The sequence below is a fragment of the Eubalaena glacialis genome, chromosome 19 (assembly GCF_028564815.1).
Source record: "Eubalaena glacialis isolate mEubGla1 chromosome 19, mEubGla1.1.hap2.+ XY, whole genome shotgun sequence".
NCBI classification, from domain to species: Eukaryota; Metazoa; Chordata; class Mammalia; order Artiodactyla; family Balaenidae; genus Eubalaena; species Eubalaena glacialis.
In genome coordinates, this window is record NC_083734.1 from 1,975,299 (window position 1) to 1,994,828 (window position 19,530).

General features: G+C 64.4%; 1 protein-coding gene across 4 annotated transcripts; it reads right to left on the minus strand.

Annotated features, from left to right (window-relative positions):
- Positions 1-1,193: 1,193 nt before the first annotated feature.
- On the minus strand, positions 1,194-17,863 carry SREBF1 (sterol regulatory element binding transcription factor 1). 4 transcript variants are annotated; one of them, XM_061175533.1, is made up of 19 exons: positions 17,626-17,863; positions 8,653-9,069; positions 8,092-8,279; positions 7,869-8,006; positions 7,567-7,788; positions 6,795-6,852; positions 6,398-6,618; positions 5,989-6,190; positions 5,689-5,867; positions 5,149-5,410; positions 4,902-5,068; positions 4,582-4,750; positions 4,031-4,139; positions 3,664-3,773; positions 3,416-3,548; positions 3,084-3,249; positions 2,508-2,708; positions 2,296-2,407; positions 1,194-1,926 (listed from the first exon to the last, which is right to left on the minus strand). In XM_061175533.1, exons 1-19 carry the CDS (start codon positions 17,714-17,716, stop codon positions 1,697-1,699), a joined length of 3,375 nt encoding a protein of 1,124 aa, XP_061031516.1. In that variant the 5' UTR covers positions 17,717-17,863; the 3' UTR covers positions 1,194-1,696. The 4 variants fall into 4 exon arrangements, with proteins under 4 accessions (XP_061031516.1, XP_061031515.1, XP_061031518.1 ...); XM_061175532.1 differs by having other exon boundaries at positions 6,795-6,909; positions 17,626-17,862; XM_061175535.1 differs by lacking the exon at positions 17,626-17,863 and adding an exon at positions 16,848-17,067 and having other exon boundaries at positions 6,795-6,909.
- Between the last annotated feature and the right edge of the window lie 1,667 nt (positions 17,864-19,530).

The following is a 19,530-nucleotide window of genomic DNA, read 5'->3' on the forward strand; positions in this document are numbered from 1 at the left end:
CCCCGGCAGACGCATGACCGACCCTCTGCACGACCACCGTCTCCGGGGGCCGCAGCGCCACTCGCACGGGAGCGGAGACAGCGCTAGATCCATGTACACACCTGTGTGCCCCTCTATATATATGTCACATAGAATGTATATATGTTGGGAACATGCTCGCTTCTCCCGTGTGTCGCCGCCGTGCGTCGTGTGCCCCTCAGCACGGGGCCCTTGCCGGGAAGGGGGCTCCGGCGCTGCCTCCTTCCCCAAGCAGCCACCACCGCCCGGGCCAGTGCCCGCCAGTTCGTCCGCCTGTCCGTCCGTGTCCTCAGCTCTGTCCACGCTTCGATAGGCCTGACGCAGCCCCAGCCCGGGGCCGCCCTAGCAACTTCCTGTACATATGACTGTAAAACGGTGAACGTGTGTATTATATCCGGCCTCGTTATATAGTGTATATATATGTATACATATACATATATATAATATATATGAAGACTGTAAATGTTAAGACGACTAGTGTTCTTATTAGTATATTGCTTCACACTGAAGATTGTGTGTATCGAGCTGTTTCTAAAAGATGTTTATTTTCCTTAAGAGTAAAAAAACAGTCATTGCATTCAGAAAAAAAAAAAAGTCAATAAAGATACAACGATTGTTTTGGAATTCTGCAGCCCGTGGATTCTGACCAGATTCTGCTGGGAGAGGGGCCAGGCTCTGGGGGAGAGGGTTGGAATGGAGGGGAGGGGAGTGGAGGGCTCTGGGGACCTTACTGCAGGTACAGGATAGAAGCCCTTGCTACCCAGCCACACCCACGTGACCTCCGGGGAGGGGACAGGGGTCAGGCAGGTGAGACTGACACCCAGACACACAGGGAGACCCAGGTTGTAGCTCCTGCTGTCACAACAGATCCCCAAAGACATGGAGCTGTCCTCCCATGTCATCCCGGGACCTGAAGGGGGCAGAAGCTGGGAGAGGAGGCAAGAAGGAACAGCTGAGACCATAAGGACCCTAAGGGTTAGGAGATGATATAGCCCAAACGTGCGGCCCAGTGATCAGTGGGACCCAGGTCAGCTGGAGGGAATAAAGCCGGGCCTCCCAAACCGAAGGGCAGGTAGGGATGGGAAGCATTTGCCTGGGTGCTGGGGGGACGGATGGCCCAAAGGATCCCCTCTGGTTAGCACACACCCCCCCTCCCCAAAGGAGCAAAACCCAGATTATAAATAAGTTCATTTTTTATTCTCTGTATAAAACTTCTCAACCTATGAAAATAAAGTTTGCAAAAGGCAAAGTAACACTTGGAACCTCAGAGGCCAGGAGGCTGGCGCACCACGATCTACACTATGCACAGGTCTCCCCAGATGGGAAGGAGGCGCCGGGGGCAGGGCCCTTCGGCTCAGTGAAACGCACCCCTCTTCCCTCTGGACGGAGAGGGAAAGCCCAGGATTGGCGGCCCGCGGAACAGTTGACCCCCGGCGGCGGCCAGGCCCCGGCAATCCCCCGGCCGGCCACCAGGGGCCAGCACCATCCTGGCCGCCGCTCATCGAGTGCTGGAGCGGGCTGGGGAGGCCCCCAAGGTCAAGTGCGATAGTCCCCGAGGGTCTCCAGCCCGCCAGGGACCGTGCACTCCGTGGGCGAGCCTTGGGTCCCGGGTCTCCGGCGCTGCCCTCGGCCGTCGAGACAGAAACAGGGGCGCTGGGGCTGGGCCGCCAGCGGGGGTCTAGCTGGAGGTTACGGTGGTCCCGCCGCCCAGGCGCATGAGCATCTGCTGGCAGTCATGCAGCAGCCGGCGGTCACCGAGCTTCTCGAGCGTGCGTGCCGCCTCGGCCAGCATGCCCACTCGCTGCCCAGGCGCCGACAGGAAGCCGGGCGGCAGGTAGCAGGAAGCCAGGAGCAACGCCTCCGCGTGCTCCCGCCTCGTGGGCCGCGGCTCCAGCTCCGCCGCCGTGCCTGCGCACACGCACAGTGGCACGTCAGGGGCAGGGCGGGGCCGCGCCGCGGGTGGGGCTCGGATCCCTGCCCCGCCCCCCAGCACAACCGGCCCCGCCCCAGGCTAGCCAGCACCCGCCCCCCCGCCCCCCCCCCCGCCCCCCTCGAGCACGGAGCCTCGCCCCTTCCGCGCCTGCCCCTGGAGCACAGACCGTGTACACAGTCGCGTGTCCCACAAAGGACAGTCGTCCCCACGGACTCTCAGGTTAGGCCTCCCATCAGGGAGCCACCACGAAGTCCCTCGGTCCCTGTGTGTCTTACACACAACCTCCCTCTGCAGCCTCCACCTGGCGTGTGGCCCTTCCCACCTGGGCCAGCTGTCCTTCTCACCTCCTTTGCCGCAGGGGCCGGCCCTCCTCCTCAGGCTGCGGTCCAGGAGCTGGTGTGTCCGCGCCGGGCTGGCCCCTGCCATCAGCCGGGCAGTGGCTTCATGTAGGAACACCTGGGCAGGAGGGGCCAGGAGAGGTTCCAGCCAGGCCCCCGCTCCCTCCCGACACCTCACATACGTCCCCATTGCAAGCCAGGGCCCCATGGGCACTCACCCTCCGCATGGCAGGCCGGAAACTCTGCGCCAGACGCCTCAGGCCACTCAGGTCCCTCTGGAAGCCACGGAGCTCGAGGGCAGAGGCCTGGGCCCCACTGCCCGGGCCCGGTGAGGCCTGGGAGGGTGCCGGCGGCTTCTGCCGCTGCCACAGGCTGGTGCGCGCCACAAGGAGCAGGTCACACAGGAGCAGCTGCATGACCTGGGGTGGTGGGCAGGGCAGGGGTCAGGGGGCTCTGGCTTTGGGAGGGAAGAGTGGGGGCCCGTGGTGCCAGGGGCCGGCTCCGGGCTGCACTGCCGAGGCACTGCACCCGCCTCACACGTGCAATGCAACAGCAATGCACCACGGGGCCGCCTGCTCTCCAGGCCCTGCCACACCGCTCACCCCAGCCGTCCTCCGGGGGTGGGGACACTGAGGCCAGAGGGGGCAGCCACTCTCCCCTGGACCCAAACCTTAGCCCCCAATCCTGTACTGTTGGGCTGCCCCTGCAGTCTTCTGCAGCCCAAGGGGGACCGTCCGGGGAGTGGAAAGGCCAAGGCCCCCAAGATCCGCCAGGCCCCTGGCCCCAGCCCTCACCTTGTCAATGGAGCTGCCGGCTGGCGTAGCGGCCAGGCTGTCCTGAAGGTACCCACTGGCTTTCTCACACACAGCCAGGCTGGCCGGGCCAGACTCCGCCTTCCCACGGCCCAGCAGGGCCCGGGCAGCCTTGAAGGTGTGCAGAGCCGCCCTGGGCAGGGATCTCCTGTTGGGGCCAAGGCAGAGGTGTGACGGTCAGACCAGGCCTCAGGCCCTCGCTGAGCTTCCCCTGCCCTGGTTCTGGCTTCATGGGAAAGAAATGACGGGACCCCAACCGCACAGAACAAAGCTGGGGGTCGGGGTGGGGGCACGAGCACGCGGCCTGCGCTCACTCGGACTCCTGCAGGGCGCGGGGCAGGTGCTCCACCAGTGGATACAGCCGCTCGGCCGCCGCCTCATCCCGCCGGAGCCAGTGAGTCACCACAGCCGTCAGCGAGGCCCACCACTTGGCCACCGGGTCTGTGCCTGCAGGAAGCAGGGCCGGAGGGGTCCCTGAAACTCGGCCCCACCGCACCCAAGGCCGAGCTGCTGTGGCGCTGGGCCCGAGGGCATCACGGGGCGGGGAGGCCTGGGGGCTCACCGGCGGTGGCAGCCATGCTGGAGCCGATGGAAAAGCTGCAGGCAGGAGCCCCGGCCACGTCAGAACAGCTGTTCAGCAGCTGCAGGTACCCGAGGGCATCGGAGAATTCCCTGTGGCAGGAGAGGACTGGCTGTCGGGACAGGTGGCAGGGGTCCCGAAACAGATGGCCCTCCTCCCCTCCCCCCACGGCACAGCCTGGCTTCCTGGCTCCTCAAAGTGCGGCCGTCCCCTGCCGGGCTGGTGGGGAAACTGAGGCCACGGTGACCCGGCTCTGGCCACCGACACGGGTCCCTGGACGTAGCCTTTCCCAAGCTCCACTGGCAGGGGGTGGGGGACCTGGCCTGCTGAGGCGCACAGGGACACTCACCTGTCCCCATCGGCTGACCCGGGGCCGGGGCTGGGCTGGGCCAGGCAATGCAGCGCTCGCTCCAAGAGATGTTCACGGAAGAGCTGAGTCACGTGGGCCAGGGGGTCCACTGTGGGGAGGAGTGGGCGAGTGGGGCGGGGGGACGGGCCCCACCTCCCCGTGCACAGGGACTTCCCTGCACCTAGGACTCTTCCCTGGGCACGGCGGCGCCTGGCTCTGAGACAGATGAAAGCTGGGGGATAAATACTCTGCCCGTGCCCCCCGTGGACAGGATAACCTACCTTGGGCACACACCCTTCCTGACCTCCTCACGCCACAGTGGTGTCGCCTGGGAGCACCTCCCAAATCAACCACCGGCCCCCCAATCCCTCTTCCTGTTTGCCTCTGAAGAGCCCCAACTGAGACAGAGCCAGCCTGGCCTCCCTGTTCCTGCAGCCCCCGTGGCAACAACGGATGGTGGGGCAACAGACCAGGGTGGGCAGGGATGAGGATGAGGAGGGGGGTGGAGGGTGAGGCCAGGGACCGGGGACGGGCGCAGGGCGAGAAGGCACCTGGGCTCCCGGCCATGCTGTACAAGCTGTCCCGCGGAGCGCTGCACACGGCCCAGTCCCCATCCACGAAGAAACGGTGGCCCATAGGGTGGCAGAGCCACTGCATGGCAAGAGGCATTGAGCCGCTCTGTGCCAGGGAGGCCTGGCGGGCACTACTCAGGAAGAAGCGCTGCGGGGGGAGGAGCGGGCTGAGACCCCAGGCCCCGGGCTGAGACCCCAGGGCGCCTGGAGCCCACCCCATAACCAGCTGCCTCTCCCGGGCAGCCCTCAGCCCAGGGAGACCTCAGCCCCGTCCCCCACCAAGCCCACCACCTACTCACCGTCAGAAAATGCAAGGCCCGGGGGAGACTGGTCTTGACCCTGAGCGCGGTGGCCACATAGATCTCAGCCAGAGTGGCCACGGACATGGCCTCCCCCGCGCACTCGGCCAGGTTCAGGGCACTCAGTGCCAGGTTGGCGGCAGCCAGGTGCCCGCCCGAGTACTTCCCTGGAAAATGGGAGGGCATGAGGCTGGGCGTGGCGCAGAGGTGGCAGGACCCCCTCGGGCCCAGCCCTCGCCCGCCGTACCCATGGTGTGCAGCTGGTGCAGCTTGTGGTAGACAAGGGCCGCATCGCGGGCACTGGTGCGGGCGTCCACCTGCAGGGCACCATCCCTCCGCAGGCCCCCCGCCCGGCCTGCCAGCCAGCGGCCCACCCAGAGATGCTGCAGCAGGTGGCGGATCAGGCTCCAGAGCAGGCTGCAGGCCAGGTCCAGGTGGGAGGTGGGCAGGGGCCGGCCCAGGGCCCGCAGGGCCAGCCACAGCTGCTGGGCGGCCTGGGCAAAGTCCCCCTGCGGATGAGGGTTTTCCAGGTGAGAAAGGTGGGGTCAGAGCATCCCCAGCACGTGCCACCCCTCTAGCCCCGGAGAGCCCTCCATCTTGGGCTCCCCGCCATGACCCCACCAACCCCAGCAGTGCCGGCTGGGCCCCCGGGGCTCAGTGGGGGTCTGAGGGGTAGACAGGAGTGGGGAGAACAGGGGAGATTCACAGTGTGCCCGGCACCTTCCCAGGTGCTGCTCAGGGTCCCAGCCCTGCCCACCCTCCACACCCCCGGGGTCCGGCCACTTACCCGGGCCAGGTCCAGGTCAGCCTGCTTGCGATGCCTCCAGAAGTGCACGGCGGGGCCTGAGTGGGGCCGCGTGACCGGCTCTCCGTAGACAAAGAGAAGTGCCAAGGAGAACAGCACCAGCAGCCCGTTCATCAGCCAGAGCAGTGGAGGCAGCAGCCACGGGGCCCAGCCAACGCCATCTGGGGGCAGACAGAGGCTGGGGACACGGCACCCAGGAAATCCAAAGCCCCAAGCCCACAGGCCCAGGAGCTACGTCCCCAAGAGTCCCCCGCTCGCACTGCCCAGGCTGGCCTGTCCTACCTCTGCCCTCAGCACCCAGCATGCTGCGCCCAGGACCATGGTAGACGCTGGTGGCATCGGAGGGGCCAGCGGGACCCCGGCTGCCCAGCAGGGAGGCCAAGGGGTTGCAGGAGAGACAGAGGAAGACAAGCACACACAGGGCCAGGCGGGAGCGGTCCAGCATGCCCCGGCTGTGGGGGGGCGGCAGCTGCTCTGGCTTCACCTGGGGGGGTGGGCGGGGCGGTGAGAACGGGGCAAGCACAGCCCAGAGAGCTCAGCTCAGAGAAGGAGGGATCAGCTCTGCCCCCAGCCTTACTGCGGGACCCCCGCCCAGCTCTGTCTCTAAAACGAGAGGTAGGACATGTCCCAGTCCCGGGACTCAGAGGATGTCGCTGGATGACAGGGAGGGGGCAACAACGTGCGGCCCAACCTGGCTGTCCTCAAAGACTGGGCTGTCAGGCTCCGAGTCACTGCCACTGCCACCACTGCTACTGCCCCTGCTGCCAAGGGACAGTGGGCTGCGCTGGAAGGGCGAGCCGGCGTCTGAGGGTGGTGGGCTCAGGGTGTCCACCACCTCTGGCTTCTCGCCCTCCACGGGCACGTCTGTGTGGCCTCCACTGCCGCAGGCTGACACCAGGTCCTTCAGAGATTCTGTGGGCCAGAGAGGAGCAGGGCTGAGGTGAGGCCTACACACCCCACCTCGCCCCAAATCGGAGCTGAGGCCCTGGGGGAGCTGAGAGCCAGGGGAAGGCCAAAGAGGGGGTGAAGGGCCCTTGCAGGGTCAGAGCTTAAAGTGAGACCAGGCATGGAGGGGAGCCAGGACTCACTGCTTTTGTGGGCAGCTGTGCGCAGACTCAGGTTCTCCTGCTTGAGTCTCTGGTTGCCCTGCTGAAGGAAGCGGATGTAGTCGATGGCCTTGCGCAAGACAGCGGATTTATTCAGCTGCAGGCGGTAGAAGGGAGATAGAGTACAGGTGGCCAGTCAGGCCAGACAAGTGAGCAGCTAAGCACAAGGGGCGGGACTGCTCTGCTACACAGTTGCCTCAGGACCTTTGCAGCTGCTGTTCCTTCTATGTGGAATGTTCCTCCCAAGTAAAATGCATACAACAGCTTATGGCTAATTGCTGTCACCATCGTTCCACCCTCACGCCTTGCCCCCTCGCCTCCTCCAGGCCTCTGTTCACATACGGCAGGCATCACCTTTGCGAGGCCTCCCCTGACCACCCGATTCAGATCTGCAACTCCCACCATCCCTCTTCCCGCCCCGTTTTCTTTCCGGCACAGCACTCATGCCACCTGACAAACCCCACACGGATCTGTCCTGCCTGTTCGCACCCCGCCGCCCCGCCAGAACGTCAGCTGCTCAACAGCAGGATTTTTGCCCATCTGTTCACTGCTGAATCCCCAGCACCTAGAAGAGCCCACACAGCACAGGGCCCCCATGAAGCTCAGCTGAACAGAGCCACCAGGCCCGAGGAGTCTGGAGCCCCAGGCCTGTCTGTCCAGGTTCAGCCCCATCCTCCTCTTCCCCCCAGGTGCCTCCTCTTCCCCCCAGGTGCCTCCTTCCCCAGGGCCACCCCATCAGGGCCTCTGCCCGCACCTTGGCCTCTGTGCCCACCACCAGGTCCTTGAGCTCGACGATCTTGTCATTGATGGAAGAGCGGTAGCGTTTCTCAATGGCATTGTGGGCCGTACGCTTCTCACCTCGGCTCTGGGCCGAGCCCGGGGCCTTGCCACTGGCTGCCAGCCGGTTGATGGGCAGCTTGTCAGCGTCCACTACCAGCGGCACAGTCGCCAGGATGGTTCCGCCACTCACCAGGGTCTGCGGGGCCACGCACTGTTAGCAGGTGGACATGCATGCATACAAACCCCACGTCCCCCCGCCCTGCCCAAGCCGCCCACCTGCAAGGGCGCTGCCTGCACAGCCATGCCAGGGGCCAGGGAGCTGATGCCTGCCGCCTTCATGGGGGCTCCCACGTCTGTTTTCACAGTCGTCAGGAGCAGCGAGTCTGCCTTGATGAAGTGGGGCTGCAGCAGGACCTAAGGACGGGAGGGGGCTCAGCTGTGGGCTGTGGGTCTGGGGCCGGGGCCACCACCTCCCTGAGGCCGGGCCAGACCCCCTCACCGGGACCTGCTGGACCTGTGAGGTCACAGTGGTTGTTCCAGGGGCCACCGTCGGGGTGGCTGTGGCCGTCAACAGCTGCTGGGGAGCCGCACTCTGGACCTGGTTGTGCAAGGAGACGGGCGGGACCCCTGGCAGGGCAGCCAGTGGCAGGCCAGGCAGCGACTGCACGGTGCTCCCCGGGGGGGTCCCTGCAGAGATAAAGGCTGGAGCTGTGGACACAGGCTGCCCTAACCCACTTCCAACCCACCCCGCAGGTACTTATCACCCTGTGACCTTGAATGAGTAGTTACCCTCATGGCCTCAGGTTACTATCAGGACAGTCCCTGCCTGGGGCTCTGATGCAAGCGTGCTCACTTCCCAGCTTCCCAGCCAAGCACGTATCTGCTGTGGACGCTGGGAGGCTGGGAAGCGGCACTTCCCGAGAACTGCCGGTGACGGGAGCACCTCCAGCAGCGCAGCAGGGACCCGATTTCTAGAGCCTGCAAATTCCTCTACCGAGACCACAGCAGACCCTTCTCCTGGTGCTCCTGCTGTGCCCCTCCCTCCACACGCCCCCCTTACCTGTGGAGAAGCCTCCAGGAGGGCTGGGATAGCCCAACACAGGGGCAGAGCTGAACTGCGGTGGGGCTGGGGCCGGAAGGCGCTGGGGCAGGAGAGCCCCCGGCAGCGGCTGGAGGGTGGTCAGGGGCGCTGGTTCCTCCTTGATAGCAGGCCCCGCGGAGAAGGCAGGCACGGAAGGGTACATCTTCAGGGGGGTGGGTGCAGGCTGGGGAGGGGACAAGGGTGGGGTTGTCGCCTTGGTCCCCCCCAGGAAGCCTTCGAGTGGGGAGTTCATCGTGGAAGGAGGTGGGGACAGGCTGCCTGGGGAGCTGGCATCTGGACTGGCGGGGTCTGTGCCCCCTGCTCCGCCCCCAGCGAAGGGCGGCTCGAACAGGCCCGGGAAGTCGCTGTCTTGGTTGTTGATAAGCTGAAGCATGTCTGCAGTAAGGAGGAGAAGCTGTGTGAGCAGCAGCGGGGCTGGTGTCACAGATTTGCACGCTCCCCCCACCCCCGCCAGTGTACCTGTGGGACCAACGCCATGGAAACAGAAAGCCACCCCCAGGAGCCCCCACTCACAGACACCTCTGACATCTGGAGCTCTGCCAGGTGCGTCAAATGGCCTTGCAACACTGGACGAGCCCAGCGCCCCCTGAGGCCCACCGACCTGCCCCAGGACGAGGCGAAGGCAGAACTGAGGCCTGGGCCCGCAACTCCCGGCTTCAGAGCTGCCTTCGCCAACCCACTCCTCTGTGGGACAGACCGAGGCTTGGGGCAGAGCCAGCCGCTGGCCAAATGTGTGCCAACCAGAGTGTCCCTGTGTGTTCTGGGCACAAGCCCAGACCCCGTCTGCAGCCAAGCAGCCTCGGGACCGGCCATTCAGGCTTCAGTTTCCCCTCGACAAAAGCAAACGCCGTCTGTCCTCTTTCCTCCTCATACTGACTGGACACACTGCCTGCCGCGGCCCCAGCCTGGCCACAGGCCCTCTTCCCCAGCTGGCGACCAGCAGCCTGGCTGGGTCAGCCTAGGGCCCTCTAACCCACTGGGGGAGCCACCCACTGGGTCAAAGTGCTCTGCAGGATCCATGCGCAAACCCTGGGAGCCCGCAGTGTACCCCAGGTCCCCAGCCTGGGCTTCCAGCTAGGGCTTCCTCTCACTGGGCCTCGGTTTCCTCATCTGCACAAGACAGATGAGACCCTTTGTGGCAGGATGGCCGCACGGAGGGGAGAGTCAACGTCGCCTGAGTCCCTCCTACTGACGGGTGCCAGGCAGGAAAGTGACTGCAGGGGACCTCCCTACGGCCTCCAGGAGAACGAGATGGGGGTACCAGGCTCAGCCTCCTGGGTCCTCAAACAGAAACACGTGGCGGGCCCTCCAGGTTTGCACAGCTCATGGGGCATAGAGTGCTTTCACCTGCAGGACCTGCTCGCTCCCCAGGCTTCATGAGCCCCTTTGACAGATGGAGAAACTGAGGCCCAGAAAGAAAAACTGGCTGAACCCAGGGGGCCCACTGTCTAGCAAGCTCAAGAAGCCCTCCAAAATAGGAGCCCCAGGAGACAGAAGGACAACCGGCCCTCCTCCCTGCGGAGCAGAGGATGTGGGAAAGCCACCCTCTCACGCCAGACGTGGGGATGGGGGTGACTACGGAGGTTGGGGAGGGGTCCGCCAGCTCCCATGAGAGCCGGGAGCGGGTACACCTCCCCTCAGGGCACCGGGGATGAGGACCCCGCGATGCAAATGGAAACTGTAATAAAGAGGTGGGGTCCTCCAAAAAATACCTTCGAACGTGCAGTCCATGGCTCCACGGCCTGCGCCCGCCGCCCCTCGGGGCGTCCAGGCGGCTGGCCTGCCGGTGTCCGCGCGCTGACTTCACCTGCGTGGCCGGCCGCGCTTTAAAGCCGCCGAGCGCGCCGCCGGCCCCGCCCCCGCTAAACGGCCCCGCCCCGCCGAATGGCCACGCCCTCCCGGGGCCGCGGGCCGGGCATGGGGTGAGCGCACGCGGCCAATCAGCGGCCGCGCCACCACCTCCTGGGGCCCCGCCCCGGCCCCGCCCCACCCCCGCGGCGCGCGGCTCGGCTTGAGCCCCGCAGGGCCGGATGGGACCGGGGTTACTCGCGGACGCCGGCCCTCAACCCGCTCGGCGCCGACGTCCGCAGGGGTTACTGGAGGTCACGTCCCCCTGCTCCCACCACCTCCGAGAGCGCGGCGGAGCGGGCGTGGGTCCGGCCAGGGGTGCCCCAACTCCGCATCCAAGTCTCTGCCGCACCCGACCGCATGGACCCCTGACAACAGGTCACTGTCGGGAAACTGAGGAAGGGAAACCCCTACCCCAAAGTGCCTAGCCAGTAACAACCGGAGCTGACGCCCCACACAGGCATCCCTTTGCAGAGGGGCCTGGGTCTGCGATGGGGGTCGGTGAAGGTCTCACCCCCTCCCCCGCCCGACCAGCAGTCTCTGGGTGAAGCCTGATTCACTCACTTATTCACTGTAGGGCCGGGGAGACCAAGAGGCAGCCCAATCCCTGGGACAGAAGGTGAGGAAGTCGTAGGGTGACAGGCTCTGGGGGTCTTTGGAGGGGTACCTGGGCCTATCTCCCCTTCTGTGTAAGGTCAGAGTTCCACAGACACACATGAACATAGCCTGGCCAGCAGCCCAGGTTGCCAGCTCGGGCTTTTGTAGCCAAACAGACCCCGGGTTCAGGCCAGCCTCCAACTGTGGCTGGGCCCACCCCGGTACCCTCTCCTGGTCTCCTGCAGCCTCGGAGGGTGTTGGGGGACTGGAGAACCCCCGGCCCGGATGGCCCTCCCTCTCCAGGAGGCTAGCCGAGGTAACGCCCCACCCCCCATCCTCCTTTGTCCGGGTCCTTCCATGGTCTTGCAGGGGGTGCCGAGGGCAACAGAATTCTCTAGCACCCTCACCTCCGTCTCTCCTCAGCCGGTGGGTGCTCACACCCTCCCTCACCCCCAAAAAACAAGACACTGCTGTTGGGAAGGCTCCTCCCTCACCTCAGTACCTTGAGACTGGAAGACACTGAGGCCTGAATTCCAAGGCCCACAGGCAGACACTCGCCTGAGACTCTGAAGGGCCGGGCCGGGGCCAGGGCCAACCGCCCCGAGGGGTCAAGCCCTCCCAGCTCCTGACCCATCCTTCTGCCCTTCTCCCTTCTCACTCCCCTTCTCTGAGCCTTCACTCCTGGCCTCGGAGTAGGGTATTCCAGGAGGCAAGAGAGGTCCCCAGCGTGCACAATTTAAGGAAGCTCCCCCCGCCTGCCCCCCCGCGGGTCTGAAAGGCTGGCCCGGGATCCCGCAGTGTGGCCCCTCCTTGGGTGAGCTGAGCACTCAGCTTCCCGCATGAGGGAAGACTCATGGCCCATGTGGCTCCTGCACGCACTCTCTGCACATGGGGCTCGGCCTCAGTGGGCCCACCTGCCCGCCCCCAAGCCTGACTCCTTTTCCTCTCCTTCCTCCTAGCCTGCCCTGATCCTATCAGGACCCAACAGGAAACCTGAAACCTCCTCCCCCCTCCCTGGCTCGCCTTCAAACCTCCCTCAGAAGGCAGATGTGGGGCAGCCCTTTATTCTCCTGCGTGTTTATTCAGTGAGGCCATGATGCAAATCCTGGGCCCCCCCCCCGCCCCCGCACCACGAACCTACAGGAGCCCAGCTCTGACCGTCACGGGAGCCTCCGGCCCATCCAAACTGCATGAGGCCTTGCACCCTGAAGAAACCCTGCTTGCACGCTTCCTGGGACAGGGAGCTCACCACCTCCCCTACACGGCCTGGCCCACGAAGCCCAGATCTGCTTCTGTGGCAATATCTACTGCCCTTTCCTAAGTGTATACTAAGTGTGCCAGGCACTAGGGTGCTGGAACACAGCACGAAGACGTCCCTCGTGGAGCTTCTGTTCCATTTGTAGACCAACGGTCTGCAAATACAGGGAGGAACAGTGCAGGTGGTGATGAGCACCATGAAAAAACGGAGGCAGTCAGGGCAGGCTTCTCTGAGGAGGTGACATCAAGACAGCGAGGAGGCCGGTGTGGCTACAGCAGAGGGAGCCAAGGGGGTGGGGGTCAGGGAGACAGTCAAGAGCTGGAATTCCAACCCACGTTCGTCTCTCACCTGAGCCAAGGAGACCATTTCTCAGGGAACGGGCAGGAAAGGGATTTGCAAGCAGGTCACAAAGTCTGCACAGCTGTGAAGAATGGCAAACGGTGCAAAGCAGCAGCCCCGTCCCAGCTCCGCCCACTCGATGGAGGGTGCAGGGCAGTGGTGGGGAGGGGGGCTGCACCCTGCCTACCACCCACCCTGCTGCTCTCTGAGGAGCCCGGTTGGCAGGCTCACATGTCCACAGCCGGCGTGTGTGCAGCAGGGACACAGGCTGCCCTTTGTGTGCGCAGGGCTGCCCGGGGGGTGCAAGTGGGTGCCGGCTCTTCCTGGAGTGGGACGGGCCCGGTGCCGGAGCCCCAGGGGAAGCTGGGCGTGAGCCCTCTAGACGGACGAGGTCACTAAGGCTCAGAGGGAAGCCACGGGCCCCAGGTCCCCTGGCTGCCAAGTGGACAATCTGGGACGCAAACCCAGGCCTGCCAACCCCCAAGCCCGCAGCCCTCAGCCCAGCCTGCCAGGGGCAGGTGTGAGCCCCAGGGCCAGGTGTGAGCCCCAGGGCCAGCCTGGCTCTGTCCCACCTCGCTGCCACCACTCACCCCAGGTCAGGACGTGTGTGCAGAGTGGGACACGGAGGGGAGGCAGCGCGAAGGTGCAAGGCGCAGCCCCAGCACCACCTCCGCTCCGAGGCCTTCCTAACTGCCCTTAGAGGAGCCCCCCAGGGCAGGGTCAAGGCCTGAGCCAGCTCTGTGACACGCAATCACTCAGCACGGGGCTGAGCACAGAGGAGACCAGATCGAGGGGCGTATGCACTGCCAGCCCCACCCCTGCTGGTCCCTGGCCGTCTGAGTCCGGTGAGCCTCACTCGCCTTGTCTGCTTTCAGAAGGCTGTGTGCTACCAAACGCCCCCGCGCTCGCCCAGCCTGTTCCCTCTGCCACGAAGGCCCCTCCCACTATCATCTGTCCACCTGCAAACTCCTACTCCTCTCTCAAAACCTGCTCTGAGGTCACCTCCTCGCACTCTTCCCCCATCAGCGCCACCCCACACGCCGCTCCCAGTTACACGGACCAAGTGACCCTGAGCACGGCCACTGGACAAATTGGTCAGCACCAATTCCAACATCCTGTCCTGGGTGTGGCCTGTGGGTAGAGACTCCTTCCAGCAGCTGGGAAACAACCCATGGGCCTGATGCAGCAGCAATGTAGGGGGCGGTCCCGTCCTGCTGAGCAACATCCCAGTCTAAATAGTGCTATCCACTCCTTTACATTAATTATATTTCTCCCTTCGGGGTTGTTTCACTGCAGCTGTTTTAAACCTGAAGTGGGTGTGTTGTTTCAAAGGCAGCATGCTGCTTCAGAGCTGCAGGCTGCTTTCCGGAAAGATAAACCCCTTTACACTCTCCCCTGCAATGTTTCCCATTTCCTCGGAGCATCCCCAGCACTGGGTTTTATTGTTTTACCTACTTTTGGTTGCTTTCCTTAGTCCCCACAACTGTGTGACTGGAATCTCAAAAGTGCTTTAGTTTGCATCCCCAAGGCTGCCTTGAGGTGTTCTGCACAGCAAACCATCAACTATGGCCAGAGACTCAGAAACACCTGCTGTGCTCTGGCCCTCCTCCACCAGCTAGAAATGGTCTATCTCCAACAGGTTCTTGGCCTGGGACGCAAGCCCCGCCGGGCCTGGCCTTCCTGCTGCTCCTCGCCCCCTCGGCTGCCATACAGGCTGGGCAGCTGGGGGGCAGTGGAGGCGTCTGCTCCTTGTCTATACACTGGGTGAAGAGGTGACCATGGCATTTCTGAGGCCCTCCCCTCTCCTAACACAGGTGCAGATGTGCAGCCCCAGTCAGGTCCCGGGGTCAAAGGGCACATCTACAGGGCCTGTGGCTGGCAAGACACAAGGACAGAGACGCTTCCGCTGGCCGGCGCAGTCATTCTCACCTGGCCTCCGCTTATCAGCTGGGCAAAGTCCGGATCCCAGGCCTCTGCCTGGTGGTGACCCCGCCTGGGGCTGACCAGGTCACTCAGGATGTTTGTGTCCAGTGAGGTGACCATCGGGCAAGAGGTAGCTCCCAGCACGCTTCTCTCCGTGCCCCTCAGAGGCGCGAGGGCTGGAACCACCCCCAGCTACAGCCTCACCCCCCGCTTTCCAGGGGAGCCGCTGCAGCCGAGAGGGCAGCAGACGGCCACGCTGGGGGGTGCCTTCTGCTTCTGGTCAGCAGGCCGGGTACCAAAGGCAGGAAGAGGGACGGAGAGCGGGTCGTGTCTGGTGGGAGAGGCTTCTCCCAGGCTCTGTCGTGGGGACGAGGCGGGGGCACCACACGGGGGCAGAACATGTCAGCGGCGTGGGGAGGGCCTGAGGGGTGGGACCTGGAGGGACGGGAATCGTCACGGAGGGCAGGCTTGGCCCACCGTACAGGTCTCGAACGCCATGCTGGGACAAGGGGACTTTATCTCGGGGCACTGGGGAGCCACGGTGGTTAGGGAGCTGAGGAGGTACGCGCCGGGGCCAGGAGCTGGGCTGTAAGCCACCGTGAGCTTGTTTCCTAAGGAGGGCCCGTGCTTGGTGGGGCCAGGGAGACAACTGGGCATGACAGACCACGGGGAGAGGCCTGGGGGCAGGGTGGCCCCCATGTGTCCTCTCCACCAGGCTGGCCTGGACCCCCGGAGGCCCGGCCCGTGCAGTTGATTTAGGTACTGGGCAGAGCGGTGGGCAAGATGCTGGAAGGCAGACACCTGGGGTGCAAAGACAGAGTGAACTTGGGGAGCCCAGGCAGAGATGACTACAAGCTGTGCGCTGGAGCCCCAGGCCCACCCGCGGGAGATGCGTGGGCCCCAAGAAGCAGGCATCTCCACTCGCCTCTTCTGCACTAAGCACACGTTCAAGACCTGGTGAATTAACCAGCAGGGAGGTGAGGACTGCCCCGGAACTAACAACGATCCCAACACTCGCGCGGGGACAGCTCTCACATGCCCTCTGCCCACGGCCACAAAGGACCCCAAAGCAAGAACAAGAAAAGGAGGCCGGGAGGAGACAGACTCACCAGGAGTCACGATGCACTGTGGCGGGGGCAGTGCCTTCAGCACAGAACCTGCGACTCCTGGTGAAAGTGCCACCCCAAGAACTGGTCACATGACAGAGAGTCTAGTCGAGGCAGATGCCCGGGCTGGGTGGGGCTCAAGGCCAGTCCTCAGTCTCATGAGTCAAAGGCTCTTGCCTGGGATGGGGAGGTGGCTGTGTGACCTATGACCCCTCCCCGACCCCCAGCATACCTCCACGTGGAGTAGCCTCCTGGGTCCCCTGCTCTATTGCCCACCCCCCCACACACATGCACACACTTTTAGGAGCCCAGCAGTTAAGAGCTTGGGCTGTGGAGCCCACAGCTTGGGTTTGAATTCTGGCTCTGCCATGCTCTGGCTGTGTGACCTGGGACAAGTCACTTAACCTCTCTGTGCCTCAAGGCCCTCATTTGGGGCTGTTGGGAGGACTCAGTGGTCAGCACAGTGCCTGGCATACAATAAGTGCTAAATGAGTCTTCTCTACTCGTGCTGTGGTCATCCACCCCAACAGCCACAGGGAACTTCCGGCACAGAACCCAAGCATGGCATTGCCCTGCCCCAATCCCTCCCCCAAGACTCCCCACTGCCTCTGGGATCCAGTCCAGCTCCCCATCCCGGACTCGAGGCCTGCCTGGCCCTCCTCTCAACCTTCGTTCCTCTCAGGGGACCTGGCGACTCTTGGGCCCTGCCAGCTGGGTTCATCTGCAAGGCTGCAGTAGGGCAGGAGTGGGTGTCCGTTTTGCTAACCCCAGAGTGGCCACAGGCTCCATGGACGTGTCTATCCAGGTTGTGGGAAGTTTGGGTCCTGTGCTCTTGGTCTGTTTCCCCATCAACCAAGTGCAACATAGCAACCTCGGAGGCAACTCAGGGGGGCTGGGATTTGCTGTCTGCACAGTGGGCAACAGCCTCCTAACTGGCCCCTGCTTCAGCGTCTCCCCCAACCCTTTCTCTGTAGAACAATCAGAGCGGTGCTTCCACAGGTGTAAGCGAGCCGGCGCAGCTGCTCCCTCCTTTCCCTGCCGACAAGGGTCCTCGTTCGTTCGGCCAACCTGCCCAGCCTCACCTGTGAATCTCCAACTCCTCGCCGTGCCCTCTGCGGCGAAGACATCCTTCCCAGCGGGTCCTGGGGCTGACTTTCAGGTCTCACCCCACCGCTCTACCGGAAGCTGTCGCCCTGCCCCGGCTCGACCACAAGGTGTAACTAAATATCCGTTTGTGGGTTTCCTTGGCGATTTTTGCGCTTCCAAGAAAAGGGGAGCCCAGGTCTGTCTGTGAACCCCTGGTGCCTAGGACGGGGCCTAGTAGATGCTCAATAAAATGTGTGCCGAACCCATGCCCGGCGCCGGCTAGGAGAAACGGACCCTGGGGGGCAGGGGCTGGAGGACGCCCGCGCGCCTGCGCAAGAGCTCCTGCGCCGAGCTGAACTCTCGGGCCGGAGGGAATGACCGAGAATAACCTCCCGCTGACGTCAAGGCCGGAGCGGGGGCGGGGCCTCGGCGATGCCCGGGTCCCAGGCTCTCGCCGCGGCCGCCTCGGGGCTGAGGACTCACTGGCCGCGGGGGGCGGACCGGGACGCCCAGAGGCGCACGTGCCCAGCGCCGAGCCTCCAAGGACCCGGAGCGGCCTGAGCAGCCAGAGCGGGCGCGGGAGGCTCCGCGCGGACAGGACAGCGAGGCCCACAGCACTCAGCGCAGAGACGCGGGGCGCCCCGCACGCCCCGCACGGAGCCAGCGCCACGCCCCGCTCCACGCCCGCACTCCGCGCCCCCCGCCGCCCCGGAAGACAAAGGCCGGCGCCTCCTGCGCGCCCCACTCGCGCGGAGCCCAGTGGCCCTGACGCACCTTCGATGTCGGTCAGCAGCGCCGCGTCCAGCTCGCTCGGCTCGGCCAGCGCCTGCTCCAAGGCCGCTTCGCTGAAGGGTGGCTCGTCCATGGCGCAGTCGCCTCCTCCCGGCGGCCCACCCGGCCCGCCGCCGCCGCTCCGCGAGTTCGCGTCACGCCCTGGCCTCAGTGGGGCCCGGCGCCCGCGAAAAGTTCCTCGGCAACTGGGCTCCCAGGCGGCGGCTCTGCGGGGTGGGCGGGGGCGGGGAGGAGCCTTGCGGGGAGCCCCGCCCCCGGTGGACGGTCCCGCCCCACCTGGAGAGCGCGGGGCCGGCTCGGGTCTGGCCTGCACACCTACCCGGCCGGCCCCTCCGTCCAAGTGCCGACTGCTGCGGGGCTTCGGCAGGCCCTGGCCTCTCCAGCACCAAGCAAGGGGGTCGAGTGGAAGCCCCGGACTGGGTCCGTCCCAGAGGTCTCTGGACTCGGGGAGGGAGGTGACCCGACAAACCTCGTTCCGAGAGTTGGGTCTTTAGGAGACAGACCCGTCCAAGACCTGCTGTGTGGCCTCGGGCCAGGCAGCAGGCACCACTCTGTGCCTCATTTACCTCAGCTGTAACGGGGCTTGATGATGCCTCCGCATAGGCTGGCCCGGACGGTAGTGACCATGGCTAGCTGGGCCTGTGAGATGAGCCTGGCCCTCCTCAGTGTCCAGATCAGCTGGGCCTCCTGAAGAGCCTGGAAGAGGCTGGAATTTCCCACCGTGACTTAATCTGGTCTTCTCCCAGACGCAGCTGTGGGAATGACAGAAGCGTTGGCCTCCGCGCCCAGGAGGACAGGAAGAGCCACAGAGTTCAGGAGCTAACCTGCACAAGGTCACACAGCTACTTGGGGCAGCAATAGGGCTGGGCCCCAAGGCCCTCTGACCCCCATCTCCCATCCAGCTGCTCCTAGGGAGAGACTCACATCTCGGTGTCTGTCCCTAGGAGCAGCTGGGATGAAGGAGCAGACTGTGCTTTAGACCTGGGCCACCTTGCCCTGGATCACCTTGCCCTGGATCATGACAGGCTGGGGCCAGGTCAGAGGAGGCAGCTAGGCTGGGGAGAGGGCTGGACCCTGGGTCCTGTGGATTGGGGCCAGAGCTAGGTGGCAAGGGAGGGGGTCTAATGAGGTGGATTGAGATAAACCAGAACTAACATCAGGTACTGAAAGTGGGAAAGCAGTGAGTTCCCTGTCCCTGGAGGTATGCAAGCAGAGAGGCACCCTTGGTAGGGGCAGCCAAGGAGACTTATCAAAGGCCTGGATCCCCAGGCCTCCCTAGCCCCCTGCCTCAGTGAATCCAGCCATCCCGAGTACTGCTTTGCTCAGGCTCCAGATATAGCCTGTCTGGCCACACCCTCTGACAGAGTGAAATTAGTGGCGCACTTTGGAAGGGGGGTGCCCAGGCCAAGAGAGGCCTTGGAGGCCCAAGTCCCTGAGGCTCAGCCCAGACACGCAGGGCTCTTTGTTCCCCTCCCAGAAGTGGCTGCTGTGGAAAATTACCCAGAATAGGGGTGGCCAGGACACGGGGGCCTCCAAACCACATCTGTTCCCCAAGTGGCCCTGCTCAAGGACCCCCCCAGGGCCTGGCCCTCCGGATGAACTTCTGGGGAACAGAGGGATCCCCCTTCTCAGCCCCTTGCATCCTGACGCCCTAGACCCCACCACCCCCCCAAGTAGGAGCCAAGCACCCAGGGGGCCTTGGGAATCTGGTGGCTTCCCTGAAAATTCCAACAGCCCCTCCCGGGGAGAGGAGGGGGTGCTAAGTGAAGCCTGAAGACCACCTTCTCAGAGTCAGGAAGCAGGTCCGGGTTTTTGCCTGCTTGCTGCGTGATCTGGAACCACTTACTTCACCTTTCTGAGTCTCTGTAAAATGAGAACACCCCTTCC